Source organism: Sminthopsis crassicaudata, chromosome 3, assembly GCF_048593235.1.
Source record: "Sminthopsis crassicaudata isolate SCR6 chromosome 3, ASM4859323v1, whole genome shotgun sequence".
NCBI lineage: Eukaryota > Metazoa > Chordata > Mammalia > Dasyuromorphia > Dasyuridae > Sminthopsis > Sminthopsis crassicaudata.
Genome location: NC_133619.1, coordinates 609869508 through 609891488, shown reverse-complemented (window position 1 = coordinate 609891488; position 21981 = coordinate 609869508). Strand labels below are relative to the sequence as shown.

Here is a 21981-nt window from a genome sequence, read left to right as displayed (position 1 = left end):
TGCCAAATGAGTCCAAGCTTAGGAAGTTGCCCTGAATTAGGGAAAATAATGGAAACCATTTTAGTCCAATTCTCCTCATTTTACAGGGAAGGAAACTGAGACCTTGAGAAATAAAAAGGCTTGTCCATGGTCCCTTACTGAGTAAATGTCTGTGGCATTTTGAACCCATGTTTTTCAATGCTATTTCACCACTTTGCTTGAATAGGTTCTTTTATGTCTCTGGGTTTCCCCTTATCCTGTGGTTTGACTCCCACCTTCAGTCTTTCTCTCCCTCCAATGCACATTTCTTTCTTCCCCCACAGGAGTTCCTACCTTGGTCCAGGTGATGTCAGGGGTTGGGAAGCCAGACGCTATGCAAGGGAAGACAGCCGTAGAGCCAGCAGGCACTCGGACCTCGGGAGGGGCTGAGATCTGGGGTAAAGCTGCAGGGGTAGGAGGTACACATTGTGAGATACAGAAAGGTCTGTGATGGAGAAGAGTAAGGGCAGGGTTGGATTTAAGGGAAATGGTGGGTGGGCTTGGGTGGAGAGGGCAGGACTGGCACGAAGTGGGATGAAGGGTGGGCATTCGAAGTTTAGGGACAGCCACCTGTGGATAGATGCGGTACTGTGGAAATGACGGGCACAAGAGGGGGTCCCATGGGGATCTAGGTGGGCTTTTACCTTGCACGAGCAGCAGGATGTGAGACTGGGTGGTACCCGCGGCATTGGTGGCAGTGCATCGATACTGCCCAGCATCAGACTGCTCCACGTGGGCAATCCGAATGGTGCCTCCAGTCTGCACGATGCCCGAGCGCAACTGGCCCCCCACTTTGCTCCAGGTGACATGAGGCTTGGGGTCACCCAAGGCCAGGCACTCAAACTCCACAGCATGACCGACGACTACGGTCTGCACTGATGTCCGGATATTAATGAGCACAGAAGGAAGAGCTGGAGAAAAAGGGAGGGAGGGAGGGGGATTCAGAGATACAGGTCCTAGCTCGCTGGCCCAGAGGATGCAGAAGTAAGGAGGGCCTGCCTGTCACAATCAAGGAGGCAGAAGAGGCAGCTCCGAGAGCAGCAAGACAGCAAGGGATAATAATAACCTCCAAGATGGCACCCATCTTCTCCCACTCCAGTGCTGGCTCTTGGCAATTAATAAAAATTTAGAAAGCCCAGATTTCTGTTTTCTGAAATGCTGAATGTATTGACGGGAAGAAAAGATGATCCACTGGGATCTTTGTGGCAAAGAAGAAGGGAGAGTCCAGTCACAGGTTGACTTTGCCTTTGCCAGTTCTCCCCTTTCTCACATGTGTCTCTGTGTGAAGTCTTGTACACTGGGCTGGGCTGTTAACTGCCTGAGGTCTTAGAACAGAATCTGGCAAGATTACTTCATGTTACACCTATAGGATCCCTTGTCTCTCACTCTAGTCTGGGTCTAACAGCCCATAAATACGGGGTACGTAGGATTATCTCAGGGTTGGAAGGGCCATGCTGTCTAAAGGCCCTCAGACCCTTTTTCTTCCTAGTTCTTCCCCACCAGTCTGTAGGGGCTTGAGGCTTTTTGACTCCAAGAGACCAGACCAAGACTTTCATTCATGGGACAATTAGATGCCCAACGGATAGTGTGCTGGCTCTGGAATCAGAAGAACCCGAATTCAAATCATACTTCAGACACTTACTAGCAAAGTCACTAAATCCTGATTGATTGCCTTAAAAAAAAAAATAAGAAAAAAAAGATATTCACTCACCATGAACAACCAGCTGTGCATTACCCTGGACCTGGCCCCACGGCCCATGTGCCCTGCAAATATATGTCCCCTGGCAACTCTGGTCCAAATTCTGGATCCTGTAAAGAAATGAAAGTCCAATATTGATGGTTCTGATAAACAGCAATGATGATAATAAGAGTAATTAACAATAACCATCAAGCAGAATTTTATCTGAAAGGACGAATTGATTTATTTGTGACTCTATTTCCTCATTTATAAAGTTGGGATGACACCTCTCTGGGTTGCAGTCTGACTCCAGGACTATTTCTCTTTCATGCTTGACCCTCAATTTCTTCCTGAAACTTCCTGGAATTCACACACTAAAAATACCCTCTGCCCCCTCATCCTCTCCCTCTGACTGAAGGCTCTTTCCAGACCTTCCATTTTAAGGCGGTCATTCAGGCAGACACTATCTTTGCTCTTCTGGAGACTACCCTTTAGGTTCTCTCCAGTACTTTCTCTACGATGACCCAACTTCATTCCATTTCCCCCTTTTATTTGTATTTATTTTTCTCAATAGAATTTTCTTTTCCCAAATACATACAAAGGTAATTTTAAGACTTTGTGTTTCATATTTTTCCTCCCTTTCCCCCTCTTACCATCCCTCTCCCCAAGAGAGCAAATAATCTGATATATATCCTTCCCTTTTATATGTTTTCTGCCCATATTAGAAGGTAAGCTCTTTCTTGGTTCTTTTCAATAATGATTCAAGTGATGGAGAGAGCCATCTGCATCCAGAGAGAAAACTATGGAGACTGAATGTGGATCAAAACCTAGCATTTTCACCTTTTTGTTTGTTTTTCTTGTGTTTTTTTCCTTTTTGATCTGATTTTTTTTGTGCAGCTTGGCACATGTTAAGCCTCTATTGCATTGTTTGCTGTCTTGGCAGGGCAGCATTGGGGAGAGGAGAAAAATTTGGAATACGAAGTTTTGCAAATATGTATGTTGAAAACTATTTTTGTATGAATTTAGAAAAATAAAACATTATTTAAAAAGAAGAAGATAAGCTCTTTGAAGGCAGGAAATGCCTTTTTTTCTGCTGATATCTGAATTCTCAGCCTTTTGAACAAACAGTGTCTATTAGATTCTGATAGTCCCCTCCACGTCTGCCTCCCCTCCTCACCGAAGCACCCCATCTTGCACAGTGTGACCCGGTGGCAGCTGTCCTCCTTCTTTGAACCACTGGATCTGGGCTCCTGCATCACTGGGCACAGCGCAGTGGAATTCGACGCTGCCCCCGATGCCCTTTGTCTCCTGCTGAGGTGTGATGTGGACGGCTGGAGCTGAGGCTGCAGGGAAGGGGCCTGCAGGGTGGGCACCTGCTGAAACAAGGCTAAAGGTCACAGCTCTGCTGCTCGTGGGTCCTCATAGGAAAAGGGGTACCTTCCTGGGTACCCTCACTCTCTGGCTTTGTACTTGAAGACCCATGGAGAAGCAGAGAAAGCACCAGAAGTGGTGAATTCTGACTTATGCCCCTTAATATTTCATCTGCTTTTTTAGAGAAATATTAGGTCCAGGAGGCCGGCCTGGGCTGCAGACCCCACTGAGTATGGGTGGAACCTCCATTTCCTGTAAGGCTTTCCTCCTCCTCCTCCCCACCTTTCAGAAGCCTTCCCTGCCTTCAGTGACCTTTCTTCTGGGCCCATTTTTTCCCTGAAACCACCAAAGTGGAGGATTTCTCAAATTTCCCTAAGTCACTTTGCTTGGAGGTCCCTTTTGCTCTTCAACACTCTCTAGCCAATAATGATGATGATAATAATATAAAATATGTCAATTATATATAAATATAATATATAATAAAATATATATTCATTATATATAATTATATGCATTACTTAATAACAAATAACAATAGTTAACATTTATAGTGCTTACTATCCACTAGGTACTTTGCTAATTATATATAAATAATATATAATAATAAATATATTAGTCATACATAATTATAAGCCATATATTAATTATATAATATATATTAATTACTGATAAGTAATAATATATTATAATAATAATAGGTAACATTTAGCATTTACTATGCACTAGGTACTTTACAAATTAGATCTCATTTAATCCTCTCAATAATCCTGGGAGGTAGTGCTTTGTTATTCACATTTTACAGATGAGGAAACTGAGGCAAACTGAGATTAAAGTGATTAGGCTCCATTTGAATGCAGGCCTCTCAGACTGTAGGCCCTGAGCCCCCTCATTTTGTCATGTTTATCTGATTACTTGTCATAATCCTGGAAAAGTCCATTTTGTAGTTAGGGCCTGCCCCAGTCCTTAACTGTGTTCTCTTTCTATTGATATCTCAGAGCCCAGGCCTTGTATATAGTGGATAGTTGATAGTTTTTATTAAGGCTTCATGTAGGACAGTGGCAGGGAGAGCCCGAGGAGGGGTGTCAGTAACCCCAGGCACTAACAGTCATTCCCTTTCTCCTTCCCTTCTGCTTCCCGTGGCTCTCACCCTGGATTCGGAGGTGAGCGAAGGCCTGGGCAGAGCCCACCTTGTTGGTGACCAGGCACTGGTACTGGCCAGCATCCTCGGGCGCCGCGGGGTGGAGGCGCAGCAGGTCCCCCCGGACGGTTGCCCCTCTGGGGAGGCTGCCGTTCACCCGACTCCAGTGGAAGGTGAGCGGGGGTGTCCCGTGTGCCAAGCACTGAAACTGTACCATTTCTCCTACTCCTACCAGTGCCTCTTCAGGTATTGTTGTGGCATATGGAGGACCTGTGGGAGATCAGTACAAAAGGGGTGAGGGAGGCGAGCAAAGGGCAAGTGTAGAGGTTGGATGGGGAGGAGGGAGGGCAAGAGTAGAGTAGCTTAGCCCCAAACCAGCTAAGTTGGGGGACAAAGAGAGGGATGGGGGCAACAGAAACAGGGGAGAGACATTCCAGCTTCCTTCAGACTTGGGGCACCTATGAGGTAAAGGGGTTTAGGGACGGAAACAAGAGGCAAGTGCATAATGGGGCGTCCACCCCAGGGGACGAGGGTCCTTACTCTCCACGTGCAGGATGACAGTGGCCTCGGCGTGGCCGGCGGAGTTGGTAGCATTGCAGATGTACTGGCCAGAGTCCTGCTGAGCCACCTCAGGGAGGATGAGGGCGTTTCCAGACAGCTGATGCTTCCAGGGCAGAGGTGCCCGGAGTTTGGACCAGTGCACACTGGGAGGGGGGCTACCTAGAGGGTGAAGAGAGGCAGGAAGAGTGGGGATCAGGAGGGAGACAGGGCAGCCTAGGGATGGGGTACAGCCTCTAGGGAAACACTGACCTTGAGGTCCTCCGACCTTACAGTGCTTTTGTTCTGACAATCTGTCAAGGATTCTAAGTCTTGGGAATATAATATTTCTTCCCCTAGATTTTTTTTTTTATTATGGCTTTTTATTTATCAGATATATGCATGGGTAATTTTTCAGCATTGACAATTGCAAAACCTTTTGTTCCAACTTTCCCCCTCCTCCCCACCCCCCAGATGGCAGGTTGACCAATACATATAAAATATGTTAAAGTATATGTTAAATACAATATATGTATGCAGGTCCAAACAGTTGTTTTGCTGCACAAGAACCGGACTTTGAAACAGTGAACAATTAGCCTGTGAAGGAAATCCAAAATGCAGGCAGACAAAATTAGAGGGATTGGGAATTCTGTGTAGTGGTTCATAGTCATCTCCCAGAGTTCCTTCACTGGGTGTAGCTGGTTCAGCTCATTGCTGCTCTATTCTTCCCCTAGATTTTAAGGGGAGATATAGCAGCGATCTTGAGGTTCCTTGGCCTTAGGAGTGCTAGTGTTCTTACAATCTGTCAATGACTCGAAAGTCTTCTGGCCTTAGGATAGTCCTACAAACCTCACAGACTGTCGGACAGATAACCTGTGGGTCAGTAATCACAAAGTTCCTGAGACAATAGTGAATAGAGCACCCTCAAGTCTGCTGGTAGCCATAAAATTAGCAAATAAGTAATGAAGCTCTTTGTTCTCTTTAAATCTTTTTTCTCCCAGTTCTTTGCTCAATCCTTTCGGAATTTCGCCTGCTTTAATCAGTGTTACAATCACAACAAACTTTGCCCCTTGACTCGGAGATGGGTTCAAGCCTGAAAATTCTCTTGAGATACCTCACAATACTAGTCTAAGACCCCAACCTTTTTTGGGGTCTCCTTTTAAACCTCAACACTAGCACAACCCAGAACTTTCTCTAAAGATAAGCAGAGTAAGAGGCAGAAAGAACCTTAGAAATAATCCTGTCAACTCAAAACATTCTCATTCCATTCAGCTATCGGACTATCAAGCCCTCACAAAACTACTTCCCCCAGTCTGAAGGCTGTTAATCCAACTAATTTTTGAATTCAGATGTAGAGATCCAGTTCCCCAGAGGGCAGCGTGATTCAATTAACCCATTAAAAAGGGACTTCTCTAGGCCCCTTTACCCCAGATAACAGGATTAAATTTCCCCACCAAGAAGCTCCCCACCCAATTCATCCCACCTAGTAATAGTCTAGGGGGTCCTCCACCCTTTTCCTGCCGCAGTTAAGTAATCAAGTAAATACCACCTTTGTTCTTGGAAAGGGCGTGCCAGGTGAGGCTTCTAGTCCCCCCTCCCACTCTTAACTCCCCTTAGCCTCCACACCTGTTTATCTGAACTTTACTTCAGCTTCAGAATTCCCAGAACACAGGGCTGATTAAAAAAATATATATATATTTAAAAAATTATATATATATATATATATATATATTTCCAGCACTCAGCACCCTGCTGATTATTAGGCTTTTTAATGAATGAATGAATTAATCCCTTAGGTATTTCTGACAGAAAGGCTAATTAGAAAGAGATCCTAGAATCATTTTCAAGTCCTTTGAGACTGACCTCTATGACCTTGGGTATCCAAGGAGTTCTTATTTCCTTATTTTGATATGGGACCAAAAATATTTTATTGTTCCATTTTGCAGATGAAGAAACTTCAATCAAGTTTATCAAAACGGCAGATTGTGGAAGCCAGGTCTTTAATTATCTCCTGCTCTTTTCCACTAAGTTCCCCAAAGGCCCTTGTAGCCAGCTCTCCTAAGTGAGAGGTCACAAAAAGCAGAGCGGCCCAGAGGGCTCTAAAAGAAAATCTGGAGCTCAGAGTGACACACAAGCTTCTTGGGCTCCCAATATCCCAGAGCTGCTCACAGTAAAGGGCTGACCATTATTTTGACACGTAGAGCTACTGACCAACTTTTGGCATGGCTTGTATCTGCTCTCTTTAAACTACTTGAATGAGATGAGGTGAGATCTTTCAAGACAGTTGTGAAAATCGAGTAAGGCTTCATCTACTTCAGAGTTCCAGTAGGCCTGAAGGACTCTGAAGGGCATTGCCTTCCCCTCCTATGACATCTCCCTATTTCATCCAAATATGGGCAACTATGTACTTATTGGTCAAGTTCAATTTCATGGGTAGATCTTGCGTTTAGAATGTAAGACTCTCAGCCAATGAGGATGAGGGTCAGTGGTGGGAGGGGACATATTGTGTTCGGGATTAAAGGTGCTGTCCTGCCCACAGGAGGCGCTTCCTCTCTTCGATGTCTACTCTAAGGGTGGGACGCCCTTCTCGCAAGAATGTACAATAAACTTTGGTTTTCTCTAGAGCTCTCTCCAGCTCTTTTTATTAAATGGTGTTCCCTCACCTTTCCGTACCACACATACTGGTCATCAGAGTGACAGTATTTAATTATAAAAGCTAACATATATATAGTGCCTACTATGTGTCAGACACTATATGTAATATAATAAATTATCAATTTATAAATATTATGTTATTTGATCCTCATGACAATCGTTGGAGGTAGGGGTTATTACTGTGCCCATTTTACAGATGAACTTAATGGTTAATGGACTTGCCCAGAGTCACACAGCTAAGTAAATGTCTGAGGTTGGATCTGAATTCAGGACCAGTGCTCCGTGCATAATGCCCTAGCTGTCTACTTTAATAACCATATTCATTCCCAGAATACTTTAAAGTTCAGGACGGTCCTTCCCTGGTGCCCTGTCCAGGTAACACTGACCACCCCTCCCTGCTGGGGGGGGGGTGCCCTCCTCCCTACCTGTGGCTGAGCAGCGCAGGGTAGCGGTCTTCCCTGCTTCCACAGTCATTTCTGCCTCTTCCACTCGCACCTCGGGGGCGCCCAGGGGCACTGCACCTGTCTCCACACTCACCTCCACCCTTGCCTGAGCAGAGCCTAAAGCATTCTGGGCCAAGCAGACATAAGTGCCCGCATCCTCTGGCTGGGCTTCCGTGATCTGGAACAGAGAGAGAGGGCTTAGAATGACCTCCTCCTGGCAATTCGGAACTAGGACCAAAGGGCTGTATCCCCTTTGATCCATAGCCCGGCTAGGGCTGCACCCCAAAGAGATCTTCCAAAGGAAGGAACCTGTTTGGACACGCTCCTGGTAGCAGCTTTTAGTGGTAGCAAGAACTGGAAACCGAGGGGATCTCCATCAATTGGGGAATGGCTGAATATGAGGTGGTGGAGTGCTACAGTCACAGGGAAGAACTGGACTTAAGGACCCGAAGCAGAGTGAAGTGAGCAGAACAGCAGAGCATCTTACACAGTTACAGCAGTGTCAGCTGTGAGGACTTAGCTACTCTCAGCAATGCAGTGATCCAAGAGAATTATAAAGGACTCTTGATGAAAAATGTTATTTCCAGAGAAAAACTGATGCAGTCTGAATACAGACCAATGCTTACTATCTTTTCCTTCTTTCTTTCTCTCTTTCTCTCTTTCTCTCTTTCTCTCTTTCTTTCTCTCTTTCTTTCTTTCTCTCTCTCTCTCTCTCTCTCTCTCTCTCTCTCTCTCTCTCTCTCTTTCTTTCTTTCTTTCTTTCTTTCTTTCTTTCTTTCTTTCTTCCTTCCTTCCTTCCTTCCTTCCTTCCTTCCTTCCTTCCTTCCTTCCTTCCTTCCTTCCTTCCTTCCTTCCTTCCTTCCTTCCTTCCTTCCTCTTTTTCTTTCTTTCTCTTACTCTCTTTTGTTCTCACTTTCTTCTTTTCTCTTCCTTCCTTCCTTCTCTTCCACAAAATGACTAATATGGAAATGTGTTTTACATGATTGTAAATATATAATGTGTATCAAAGAGAGAAGGAGAAACTTTGGAACTCAAAATTAAAAAACAAAAAACAAAAAAAACACCTGAAAGTTAAAAATTACTTTTACATGTCCCTGGGGGGAAATATTAGGGGAAAAAAAAAAAAAAGAATAGCCTTTTCTTGCAGTTATGTTACCCTTTCATTCCGGTCCCATCCTTGCATTTCCTTAAAACCTTATCTATTACTGAAAAAGAAAGAGTAACAACTCCCATTCCTCTATCAGCCGTGTTTTGGGCAATTTCTTAGACTTCTGTAGGGCTGGCGTATAGAGGAGGGATTCACCTTATGTAAAAGGGGGTATTCTATACATATCCCTACATCAGTAATTATAGAGATTGCAGACTTCTCCATGGTATCAATCAGTAAGAAGTGTGAGCTAGGGACAAAGCTTAACATTTCCACTGAATCAACCAACCAATGGAAAGTATTTCAGCCAGCTGAGACAAGATTGATTGGAATTGGCTGAGGGTATCACACCTGTAGGGGCTTAGATAAAGCCGGCTAGTTTCAGAACTCAAAGATTTGAGGGGAGAGCAGTTTAGCCAAGCCTTTGAGACATGAGATCACTTGGACGAGGGGTCTCTCCACGACGCAAGAAGGAAATTTTGTGAACTTCAAAAGCACTGGGAGATTCTGGACTTCTCATTAGTGTCTTGATAAAGTCCCAACCACTTAATCCTGGTTAAGGATCTTGGGATCAAAGGTCTGGTGGAGACCAATTCAAACAGGGCTACCAGACTGACTTTGACCTTTATGATCATCTCTTTGCTCCGTTCTGATAAAAACTGTACGGGATCCCCAGGAAACAGGCCCAACAACCACCTGGGACCCCTTCCCCACAAAGCACACAATGACAATAAAGGGAGAAGGGATGACACAGACTCAGCAGCTGTACCTTTCAGACCCACAGTCCTCTCCGGCAAAGAAAGCCCAGCTTTTGCAGACACTGATTGTCAGCAGCAGGTATCAGCTGCCTTCAAAAGCATCACTTTCTACCATCCACCCGCCCTTTCTCTTCCTGCTTTTTGGAAGGCTGAAGTGTCCCCCCTCCCCCTCAGCAATCACTGACTCTCTCCTCCCCTAGTTGCTCTGCATCTGGTAGAGTTGTAATGTTAATACATGACTCTTAGATGAAAATTAAGGATTTTAAATTGCTTTATATGTTATATATAATTATATATATATATGTATATATATATATACACACATACACACACATACATATATACACATACACACACATGCACACACACCCACACATACACACACACACATATATACACATATATATTATGCAAAGTTTCGAGGTTGCTCTTTCCCCAGCTCTGGAGCATCCTGATTCCTTGCCCTGGTCCCTCTCATGCCCCTTCCTGGCCCTAGCCTTGCCCACATCCCCAGGCTCACCTGCAGCATGGCGTGGCTGTCCATGGGCCCCAAAGTCCGATGGTGATCCACCTTGAGGGGCGTCCCAATGCGCATCCAGCGGACAGAAGGGCGGGGCTCTCCAGCACTGACACATTCCAGAGAGACAGCTTTGCCAAGCTTCACCCGCACCGGGCCCTTAGGGAGCACGGACACTGTGGGGGGTCCTGTGGAGCGGGAACGAGGCACTTATTGAGCCAGCTCAGGCTCCTGGGAATATCTAGAGCACCCGGCCCCAGAGACTGTCCCCCACACACTTACCCTGCACACTGAGACTGACAACACTATGGGCCACACCATAGGGGTTGGAGGCCACACAGCGGTAGGTGCCATGGTTGCTGGGCCGGGCACCCATGATGGTGATGATGGAGCCATTGGGGCTGAGATGCACGTTGTCTGCAAGTAAAAGGGGGAGGAGCACAGGAGAGGCTGAGAGCTGCTGCTGGCACTTGGGATCCCCACTGCCTCTGCCCAGGGCTCTCCTGATCTCTAAGTGCCCTTCTTAGTAATAGAATTGAGAACATCTAAGGTGGGGGATCTATTAGAGTCCAGAATGTCAGAGCTGGGAGGGCCCTTAGAACCCGGGAGGTCAGAGCTGGGAGGGCCCTTAGAACCCGGGATGTCAGAGCTGGGAGGAACCTTAGAACACGGGAGGTCAGACCTGGGAGGACCCTTAGAACCCGGGAGGTCAGAGCTGGGAGGGCTCAGAGCTGGGAGGGACCTTAGAACCCGGGAGGTCAGAGCCGGGAGGGCCCTTAGAACCCGGGAGGTCAGAGCCGGGGGGGCCCTTAGAACCCGGGAGGTCAGAGCCGGGGGGGCCCTTAGAACCCGGGAGGTCAGAGCCGGGGGGGCCCTTAGAACCCGGGAGGTCAGAGCCGGGGGGGCCCTTAGAACCCGGGAGGTCAGAGCTGGGAGGGCTCAGAGCTGGGAGGGCCCTTAGAACCCGGGAGGTCAGAGCCGGGAGGGCCCTTAGAACCCGGGAGGTCAGAGCCGGGGGGGCCCTTAGAACCCGGGAGGTCAGAGCCGGGGGGGCCCTTAGAACCCGGGAGGTCAGAGCCGGGGGGGCCCTTAGAACCCGGGAGGTCAGAGCCGGGGGGGCCCTTAGAACCCGGGAGGTCAGAGCCGGGGGGGCCCTTAGAACCCGGGAGGTCAGAGCCGGGGGGGCCCTTAGAACCCGGGAGGTCAGAGCCGGGGGGGCCCTTAGAACCCGGGAGGTCAGAGCCGGGGGGGCCCTTAGAACCCGGGAGGTCAGAGCCGGGGGGGCCCTTAGAACCCGGGAGGTCAGAGCCGGGGGGGCCCTTAGAACCCGGGAGGTCAGAGCCGGGGGGGCCCTTAGAACCCGGGAGGTCAGAGCTGGGGGGGCCCTTAGAACCCGGGAGGTCAGAGCTGGGAGGGCCCTTAGAACCCGGGAGGTCAGAGGTAGGAGGGCCCTTAGAACCCGGGAGGTCAGAGCTGGGAGGGCCCTTAGAACTCGGGATATCTGAGCTGGGAGGGCCCTTAGAACCCGGGAGGTCAGAGGTGGGGGGGCCCTTAGAACCCGGGAGGTCAGAGCTGGGAGGGCCCTTAGAACCCGGGAGGTCAGAGCTGGGGGGGCCCTTAGAACCCGGGAGGTCAGAGCTGGGAGGGCCCTTAGAACCCGGGAGGTCAGAGGTAGGAGGGCCCTTAGAACCCGGGAGGTCAGAGCTGGGAGGGCCCTTAGAACTCGGGATATCTGAGCTGGGAGGGCCCTTAGAACCTGGGAGGTCAGAGGTGGGGGGGCCCTTAGAACCCGGGAGGTCAGAGCTGGGAGGGCCCTTAGAACCCGGGAGGTCAGAGCTGGGGGGGCCCTTAGAACCCGGGAGGTCAGAGGTAGGAGGGCCCTTAGAACCCGGGAGGTCAGAGCTGGGAGAGCCCTTAGAACCCAGGAGGTCAGAGCTGGGAGGGCCCTTAGAACCTGGGAGGTCAGAGGTGGGGGGGCCCTTAGAACCCGGGAGGTCAGAGCTGGGAGGGCCCTTAGAACCCGGGAGGTCAGAGCTGGGAGGGCCCTTAGAACCTGGGAGGTCAGAGGTGGGGGGGCCCTTAGAACCCGGGAGGTCAGAGCTGGGAGGGCCCTTAGAACCCGGGAGGTCAGAGCTGGGAGGGCCCTTAGAACTCGGGATATCTGAGCTGGGAGGGCCCTTAGAACCTGGGAGGTCAGAGGTGGGGGGGCCCTTAGAACCCGGGAGGTCAGAGCTGGGAGGGCCCTTAGAACCCGGGAGGTCAGAGCTGGGAGGGCCCTTAGAACCCGGGAGGTCAGAGGTAGGAGGGCCCTTAGAACCCGGGAGGTCAGAGCTGGGAGAGCCCTTAGAACCCAGGAGGTCAGAGCTGGGAGGGCCCTTAGAACTCGGGATATCTGAGCTGGGAGGGCCCTTAGAACCCGGGAGGTCAGAGGTGGGGGGGCCCTTAGAACCCGGGAGGTCAGAGCTGGGAGGGCCCTTAGAACCCGGGAGGTCAGAGCTGGGATCCTTGGGAAGACATCTTTAGTTAGCAGCCCCCGTGTGAAAAGCTCCAGTGATGATGGACTCTTACTGCCTTGGCCCTTCCTGGGCCTTTTGTCAGAAGAATCCCTCCCAGTCCCAACAAAGAGCCGTGGTCTCTATTTGAGGACATCTAGTGATGAGAAATTCACTACCTCTAAAGTCTATTTCACTTCAATTTCTCTCTGAGGCTCCTGGTTTTGGTCCCTTGGGCTAAGTGAATAGGTAGTAACAAGAGAGCAAAGTGGACAGCCCATTTTACAGATGGGGAAACTGAGGCAAATAGAATCCCGTGACTGGCCCAGGATTACCCAGCTAGGAAGTGTCTGGGGCCAGATTTGGATTTGGCTCCAGGTCCGGCACTCTGAGCATTATGGCGCCCCCCAGTGCCTTTGAGATGGACGACCAGTCCCCTCTGTGTAAGGGGCAGCTGGACATAGATGCCTGTATAGTCTGATAGAGAATGCTGAGCTCAGTGCGCCCCCTAGTGCCCACACGAAGGCCGGCTCCTAGAAGCCCAGGAACGTGCTGGTACCCCACTGGAAGCTTCCCTCTGAGCCCCGGGTCATCCCTGGGAGTCTCTGACCCTTGGCTTTCTGCAGTATAAGCCTCTTGCCTCCGGCCCCCTCCCCTTGCACTGCACGTTTGCCCCTCAGACTCTCCCTGGGCTCCTGGGGCCCTGTATCTGACCTAGGGGGCTCCGCCCGGCCAGCCCAGGCCTGCTCCAGGCTCACCTTCCAGCTCCTGGTTTCGGGCCATCTTCCACTCAATGCTGATGGGGGCTGCCCCGTCGTGGATCAGACACTTGAAGGTGGCGTCCTGGCCCTGCTGTACAGTGGCACTGGGGGGGTCAATGGAGATGACGGGGCTCTGGAGGCCTGGAGGAAAGGCAGGCTTAGTGGGGGGGCAGAGGAGCATGATCCTGGGCTGGGGGGAGGGAAGGGGGAGGCCCAGGGAGGTGGGGGAGGGTGCCTCATTCGGGTGGGCCCTTGCATCAGGCCCGCCCGGTGTGTGGGGTCCCGACTCACGGTAGGACTCGGCAGTGGAGGCGGAGGGCAGCACGGCAATGGTGAAGGAAGACTCCTGGGGAGGGCCAGAGCCGCCGACCACGCGACACACGTACTCGCCTGCGTCAGTCCGAGACACCTGGTACAGCCTCAGGTGGGAGCCATGGACCTGGGAAGGAGCCCGAGACCACGGTGAACTTGCTGCCTTGCTCTAGCTTGCCCCCCCCCAGGTTTCTCTGGGACGTTCCAGCTGGGCTTGGGGAACGAGGGTGAGGGTTCCCATAATGCCTCGGGAAGCCCCCGACTGGCCAGAAGGCCACGACTGACAAGGGTTTGGGATGGGGCAGGGGAGCTGTACCTGGTGTCTGGTGGGGAGGGTCCCCCCTCGCTTATACCACGTGACTTGGGAATGAGGCTGCCCGGTGACTACGCAGTTCAGATCCACCGTGTGCCCTTCGGTCACTGATGGCGTCGAGGACTCAATTCTGATGGGTATGAAGGTGGCGGCAGCTGCGGGCACACACAGAGAGTTAGGGCAGCAGGAGACCACGCACCCAAGTCAGTCAATTCAATTCACTTGAGAGTTAAAGCTGGAGAGAAACTTAGCGCTCATTACATCCTATCTCCTCTGGACAAATGGCAAAACCAAGGCTGGGGAAGTGAATGACTTGTCCCAAGATCCTCCGAGAGGACCTTCCGCTTCCCCTGGTTTGCGCTTGGACGTCCTCCGTTGTTGGGGTTGGAATGGGAGCTCAGGGTAGGGACTGTATTTTTCCTTCTTTATATCACATAGTAGGTGCTTTAATGAATGATTGTTGACTGACTGACTTCCAGCCCTCCCTCTACGGCCATTCCATTAAACGAGCATTTGTCAAAGGAAGAGAGACATGGTGGTATAATGGGTAGAGACTGGCCTCGGACTGAGGAAGACCTACAGTCGAGTCTTGATTCTGATATCCATGAGCATTCCAGCTGCGTTGGGGCCCCTCAGTGGTACAGTGGATGGACTCTTCCTAACCATGGACAAGACCTTCCTGGCTACAAATCTGATCTCTGATACTTACTAGTTGACCATGTCACTTGACCCTGCTTGCCTCAGTTTGCCTATCTGTAAAATGAGCCAGACATGGAAATTGAAACCACTCCAGTATCTTTGCCAAGAAAACTCCAACAAGGTCATGAAGAGTCAGAGGTGACTGAAGAGCAACAATAAGCTCATTGTGTGCGCATGGGCAACTCGCTGAATCTCTGTGAGTATAAGACTAGAAACTGCAGGTGGATGGCTGATCTGCATCAGTGGGTGCTTTTCCACACAGAGAGTTCCCCTACCAAACCAACTCATCCCCTGGATGGGGAAATACAAAGACAAAAACGGATGGTACCTGGGGGAAACCTACAGACATCTGCATAGAGAACTGTTCTTCACAGCTCTTACTCAGCCCGGTCTAGCTTGTTCCTGAAGGCCTCCAGCACCCCAAGCCCAGAATCAGCAGCAGTCCCACCCCTACTTCTTCCGGCATCGCCACCCGTAGGTACTCACTGGGGACGGCAGAGCCGGTGCCGGAACCCAGAGCTCTGATGGTGACCACAATGGAAGCCTCTTGGGAGCTGGCGCCCCCGAGCACGCGGCACACGTACTCGCCGGAGTCCGCTGGAGACGCCTGGTACAGCCGCAGCCGGGAGCCGTGGATCTGAGCAGGGAGCGGGCAGGTAGGAAGGTCAGGAGGTACTCGGAGAGTGTGGATGGAGAGTCTGAATTCTCAGGCCCTTTGACCAGGCTTGTGACTCTGGACCATCTCACCCAGCACCCTTTGATCCATCTGTGACTGGTAAGCCCTCCAGGCTTTGTGCTCGCTTAGTCTGATCCCCTACTCTGGGGTCCTCAGCAGGACCTGAGCAGACCCACTTGTGGGGGATTTTCTCTTTGATTGCTCCCTCTCCCGAAGCTTCTTGGTCTCTTGAATTCCCCCTACCTGGTGCTTGACAGGGAGGCTCCCCCCGCGTCTGTGCCACGAGACCCGGACATGGGGCTGTCCCGCCACCACGCAGTTGAGATCCACAGTCTGTCCTTCAGCCACAGATGAAGAAGAAGACTCAATCCTGACCGGCGGGATGGCTCCTGAGATGGGGAACAGAAAGTGGATCAGTACCCAGAGATTCTCCCCTCGGGTCCCAGCTGCAGCCTTCTCCATTCCCTAGGAGCAGCCCAGACTCTCTCAGAGGGACGCACCTGTCTGTGACCCTAATGGTGGGGGAGGCAGCGGGTGTGCAGGGCTGTCAGGAGGGAGAGGGGTGAGACATATTCTGCTAGGCCTGAGAGAACTTAGAGCAACTGGAAAAGGATAAAGTGCAGCTCATAGAAACTCTGAGGAGCCTTAGCCCCAACCTCCCTCTCACAGAGGAGTCTCCAGAGCAGAGCTACTTACAGCGCCTTTTAGAGTTCCAGGGGTTCCCTTAAGGACAGGGCTGATGCTTTATTGGCACTGGCTCAAGCCCCGACTGGAGGGCTCTACCCCTACACAGTATGAGCTGAGAATAATTTTCATTAGCTAGTCTAAAGTAACTTTTATTTATTAAGAGTCTTTTTATTTTCAAAATAGATATGCAAAGATGGTTTTCAACATTCACCTTGTAAAACCTTGTGTTTTAAATTTAGCTAGTCTAAAGTAACTTCAATTAATTAAAGATTAAGTTAATTATTAAAAATAAATTTGTCTTTTTATTTCCAAAATATATGCAAAGATAGTTTTCAACATTCACCCTTGTAAAATCTTGTGTTTTAAATTTAGCTAGTCTAGAGTAACTTTTATTTATTATAGGCTTTTTAATTTTCAAAATATATATGCAAAGATAGTTTTCAACCTTCACCCTTGTAAAATCTTATGTTCTAAATTTAGCTAGTCTAAAGTAACTTTTATTTATTAATTAAATAGAGGATTTTTATTTTCAAAATATATGCAAAGATCGTTTTCAACATTCGCCTTGTAAAATCTTATGTTCTAAATTTAGCTAGTCTAAAGTAACTTTTATTTATTAATTAAATAGAGGATTTTTATTTTCAAAATATATGCAAAGATCGTTTTCAACATTAGCCTTGTAAAACCTTGTGTTTTAAATTTAGCTAGTCTAAAGTAACTTTTATTTATTAATTAAATAGAGGATTTTTATTTTCAAAATATATGCAAAGATCGTTTTCAACATTCACCTTGTAAAACCTTGTGTTTTAAATTTAGCTAGTCTAGAGTAACTTTTATTTATTACAGGCTTTTTAATTTTCAAAATATATATGCAAAGATAGTTTTCAACATTCACCTCGTAAAACCTTGTGTCCTAAATTTAATTAGTCTAAAGTAAGTTCAATCAATTAATTGTTATGGGGAAGTGCTGTGGAAAACCTCAATGTACTGCCTAAATGTGAGCTGTTTTCTTCCACAATCTTCCTTTAGTTTTTTTTTTTTTTTTTTTTTTTCCCTGAGTCTGGGGTTAAGTGACTTGCCCAGGGTCACACAGCCAGGAAGTGTTAAGTGTCTGAGACCAGATTTGAACTCGGATCCTCCTAAATTCAAGGCTGGTGCTCTATCCACTGAGCCACCTAGCTGCCCCCTCAATTAATTAATCAATTATGATTAAATTAATTATTAAAAATAAATTTGGCTTTTTATTTCCAAAATATATGGAAAGATAGTTTTCAGCATTCACCTTGTAAAATCTTGTGTTCTAAATTTAGCTAGTTTAAAGTAACTTTTATTTATTAATTAAATAGTAGCTTTTTATTTTCAAAATATATGCAAAGATAGTTTTCAACATTTAGCCATGTAAAATTTTGTGTTCTAAATTCTTCTCCTTCCTATCCTCCCATTTTTTCCCTTAGACAACAAGTAATCCAATATAAGTAAACATGTGCACTTCTTCTATACATATTTCCACTTACTGCATAAGAAAAATCAGATCAAAAAGGGAAAAAAGGAGAAAGAAAACAAAAAGCAAGCAAACAATAACAAAAAAAGGTAAAAATACTATATTGTGATCCACATTAAGTTCCCACAGTCCTCTTTCTGGGTACATCACAAGTTAAAGTAACTTTTAGAAAGGGGTATTCACTAAAAGGTGATATGGAAGGACAGATTTGGTAATAATTGTTGCCCCAAAGTAAACTGGGCCACTTTAGGGAGTAATGAAGGATTAAAAGCAGAGGCTGGATGAGACATTGTAAAGGGGGCTCCTGCACAAGAATGAATTGGATTAGATGCTCTCTGAGATTCTGTTTTGATTCAAAAGGCAGATTCAACCATATTTCTTGTCTCCTTCTCTTGCACTATTCCACACTCCCTTCGTGACCTGTTTTTCCCAGTGCTGGGGCCTTTACCTGGTATAGAACCAGAGTTCGGATGAGCAGGCTCAATGGTGACAAGGACAGAGGCTTCTTGGACACTGGAACCACTGATCACCCGGCACACATACTCGCCTGAGTCAGCTGGAGATACCTGATAAAGCCTCAGTTGGGAGCCATGGACCTGAGCCAGGAGTAAGAGGAATCAGATAGAACATGAATACGTTGTTGAGACTTCTGGACCAAGTCTTCCTTGAATCACAACCCCTTCATGTTTGCAGATGAGAGCCTGAGTAAGGGTCCTTCCTGGCTGACGGAAACTTCAAACCCATGTCTACTCTTCAAGCCAAAAGTGCCCCATACCTGGTGCTGTGCTGGGAGGCTGCCCCCGCGCTTGTACCATTTGACCTGTGCATGGGCCTGTCCAGAAATGAGACAGTTCAGGTCCAGGGTCTGTCCTTCAGCTACAGAGGAGGAAGAGGATTCGATCCTGATAGGAGATGTAAGTCCTGGAGCTGAGGGCAGAAAGGGGAGGTTATTGGACCACAGACTTGAGAGCTAAGAAGGGACTTTAGAGGCCATCAAGCTTAAATTCCCTTATTTTCTGAAAAAATAAACCAAGTCTGGGAGATTAAGTGATTTTCCTGGTCTGAGCCGGGGTGTGAACTCAAGTCTTCCTAACTCTACAATGAAAGGAGTCAAGGGCATGGCTCACTTTGGGTGTCCCAGGCCAACGCTGCCAATTGAGACTAGAATGTTGCTTTTCTGGGACCCTGGAGCAGTAGTTCTGGAGAGGTGCAAGAAGGGGGAGTCAAGGCATTTTCCTCAAATAAGTGTCCTACAAATAACCATACCATGGCCTTATATTGTTTTACAAATTGATATTTTCAAAGTGCTCTCTTATCAGTCCTGGGAAGGAAGCTTCATATTGTTTTACAGTGGATATTTTCAAATGACTCTCTTATCAATATTGGGAAGGAGGGAGGACAGAAATCACAGATTTAGCACTGGACAGGATTTTTAGAGCCTTCTAGGGCTTCTTAGCCCAACCCTGACATTTTACAGATGAGGAAATCAAAGGGAAATGACTTTGTTCAAAGTTACAGAGGAGAATCTAAATCTAGGATTCTTTGCTCTCACTTTACAGATGAGGGAAAATGAGACAAAGATGAGACTAAGACAAGCTAGGAGGAACACCCAGGTTGCCCAGGGCTTGATTAGCTTCTAACAGTGGAACATAAGCCCCTTTAGGGCAGAGACTCGTTCATTTTTACCTTCTAAAAATGCTCAACACAAAGTAAACCCTTGCTAGGGAATGGTGGAACTAGTGAATGTACAGACATAGGTGAGACTCACAAGAAGGATTGTTGGGGCTGCTGGAGGGGATGGATATCACTATGGACGTTTCCTGAGCTTCTATGTTGTTGTTAGCCCGGCACACGTACTCTCCGGAATCAGCAGATGATACCTGGTTCAGCCGGAGGCGGGAGCCATGAACCTGAGATGGAGGAGAGAAGGGGGCAGAAGAGAAGGCTGATGGAGGGATGTCAAAGGTGGCGTTTCCTCTTTGCCTTTTCTTTCACACTGTTAGCCATTGATAACCCAAGTCGCCAAGATTCACAGATTATCAGAACAAGAACCTACAGAGATCATCCAGTCCAATCTCTTAATTTCTTTTTCCCTTTTTTTGAAGACTAAAACAATTAGGGAAGATTTCAAGTACTAAGTGGGATTTTGGAGGGTAAGATTTGCTTTCACATACACTAAACCTTTTCTCTACCTCCTTCCTTGTTGTCTGATCCATTCCTCTTCTCATTATGTTCCTTGATCCATTCCTATTCTCCCCACCCTTCTTTACCAACTCTTGCCTCCATTGCTTGCACACCCAGACTTGACCAGTTAGTAGCTACCTAGCTGATCCTCGGTTGTACAGGTGAGAAAACTGAGACCTGGACAGAGGAACTGCCATGAGGTCACATAGCGAATGATCTTGGATCCAGGCACTTGATGTCCTGATTTCGAGCCCAGAATTCTTACAGTTTTGTTTGTGGCCAGAAGGTTCCAACTAATGAGAAGCCCCAGTTCTAGGGGACAGATTATAGAAGGAAATAAACAGATTCACAAGTCTCCTGATAATAGGGTCACTGATTTAAAATTGGAAAGGGTCTGGGAAGCCACTGAGTTCAACACCCATATTTTACAGATGAAGAATTTAGGCCCACAGTCAACCATATAATAAGTGACTAAAGAGGGGTTTGAACCTGGTCTTTCTGATTCCAAGCTTAATGCCCTGCCCACTGCACATCTTGAATCTTAAATTTTATTCTCTCCAGACCTGTTTTCTTCTCCCCTTCTTTCCACATTTCCTTTTCCCTTCCTAGGCCCTCTGGCCTGACTTAAGGGTTTTTCCTACAATGAGATTGTCCCTTGCCCACCCTGTACCTGATGGCGGGCAGGGAGGCTGCCCCCTCTCTTATACCACGTCACTGTGGCTTGGCTCTGCTCAGGGACTACGCAGTTGAGATCCAGAGTCTGTCCTTCAGTCACCACTGGAGAGGAAGATTCAATCCTAATGGGAGGGGTGATGCCCGAGGCTGCAAATAGAGAACCAAAGGCAAGGCTGCTAATTGCTGATTTTTCTCTGTATAGGACCTTCTCTGGGGCTTGTTTGCTACCCCTATTTCAGCTTTTCCACAATCCAACTGAGACTGCTAGTCAGCCCCTAACCCCAGCCCAATGTAGAATAGGTAAGAGGGAGAAGGGGGCCTTACAGTAGGAGGAGCCACCACCCTGGATGGTGACGATGAGCGAAGATTCCTGGGAGCCGGCCCCATTGCTGACATGGCATACATACTCTCCAGAGTCGGCAGGGGTGACCTGGGGGATCCGTAGTCGGGAGCCCACAATCTGGGGGAAACAGAGACAGACTATCCAGAAACTAGCAATGCAGTAACTTCCCAGGGGCCAAGCAGAGATATTACCATTCTCCAGATAGACAAAGGATCAGAGATCAGCATAATTTATCTTGTGGACTAGTAATTTGAAAGAATTCTTCCTTTCTTCCTTCCTTTCTCCTTCTTTCTTCCTTCCTTCCTCCCTCTCTTTCTCTTTCCTCCCTCCTTCTTTCTTCCTTCCTTCTTCCCCCCTCCTTCCTTCTCTTTCTTTGTTTTTTTTTTCTTTCTTCTTCCTCCCTCCCTCTTTCTTCTTTTCTTTCTTTCTCCTTTCCTCCTTCCTTCCTCCCTTTCTTCCTTCCTCCCTCCTTCCATTCTTCCTTCTTCCCTTTCTTTTTTTGAGGCAATCAGGAGTCACCCAGCTAGTAAGTGTCTGAGGCTGGATTTGAACTCAGATCCTGCCTCCAGGATCAGTGCATTATTTACTACACCACCTAGCTGTCCCAATTAGTAACTTAAATGGTAAATTTTAATAAATATTATGACTTGCTTTCAAAAACTTTTTTGCTATGCATTTATTGGAGCTCAGTTCATAATCCTTTGAGTCGAAGATAAACCCCTTGAAGGCAGATCCATATAATTTTTTATCCAGCCTTGCTCTTCTGAGAGAGATCATTATTAGATATCTAAATCTAGATATCATTATTCTTATTTTGTATATCACAGACTTTAGGATCTTAGAGACTGTTTAGTCTGGGAGTTCTGAGTCTTTTTGGTGTCTTAGACCTTTTGGGCAGGCTAGGAAAGTCTCTAGACCCTTTCTCTGAATCATGTTGAATTAATAAAATAAAAGATTAGGATTAAAAGGAAATAGAGCACATTAAAATACAATTATGAAAAGATTAAGAAATCAAGTTTGAGAATCTCTGGGCTAATCCAACCCTGTTTTGATTGATGAATGTCAAGAGGCACAAT

The 21981-nt window shown here is 47.7% G+C and overlaps 1 protein-coding gene across 3 annotated transcripts in view; it reads right to left on the bottom strand.

The window, feature by feature from the left end:
* HSPG2 (heparan sulfate proteoglycan 2) overlaps nt 1–21981 on the bottom strand; it is a 172606-nt gene that overhangs the window by 14074 nt on the left and 136551 nt on the right. For 2 of the 3 annotated variants that reach the window (XM_074305959.1, XM_074305961.1), the window contains 19 exons: nt 20887–21022; nt 20558–20709; nt 19472–19613; nt 18479–18630; nt 18152–18299; nt 15759–15904; nt 15326–15476; nt 14144–14295; nt 13807–13954; nt 13513–13656; nt 10545–10679; nt 10266–10450; nt 7823–8018; nt 4746–4925; nt 4215–4475; nt 2874–3072; nt 1730–1827; nt 663–929; nt 313–422 (listed from right to left, as the gene is read on the bottom strand). In XM_074305959.1, coding sequence (XP_074162060.1) covers nt 313–422; nt 663–929; nt 1730–1827; nt 2874–3072; nt 4215–4475; nt 4746–4925; nt 7823–8018; nt 10266–10450; nt 10545–10679; nt 13513–13656; nt 13807–13954; nt 14144–14295; nt 15326–15476; nt 15759–15904; nt 18152–18299; nt 18479–18630; nt 19472–19613; nt 20558–20709; nt 20887–21022 — 3102 coding nt within the window. The remainder of the gene's footprint in view (nt 1–312; nt 423–662; nt 930–1729; nt 1828–2873; nt 3073–4214; nt 4476–4745; nt 4926–7822; nt 8019–10265; nt 10451–10544; nt 10680–13512; nt 13657–13806; nt 13955–14143; nt 14296–15325; nt 15477–15758; nt 15905–18151; nt 18300–18478; nt 18631–19471; nt 19614–20557; nt 20710–20886; nt 21023–21981) is intronic. The other variant, XM_074305960.1, reaches the window with a different exon arrangement.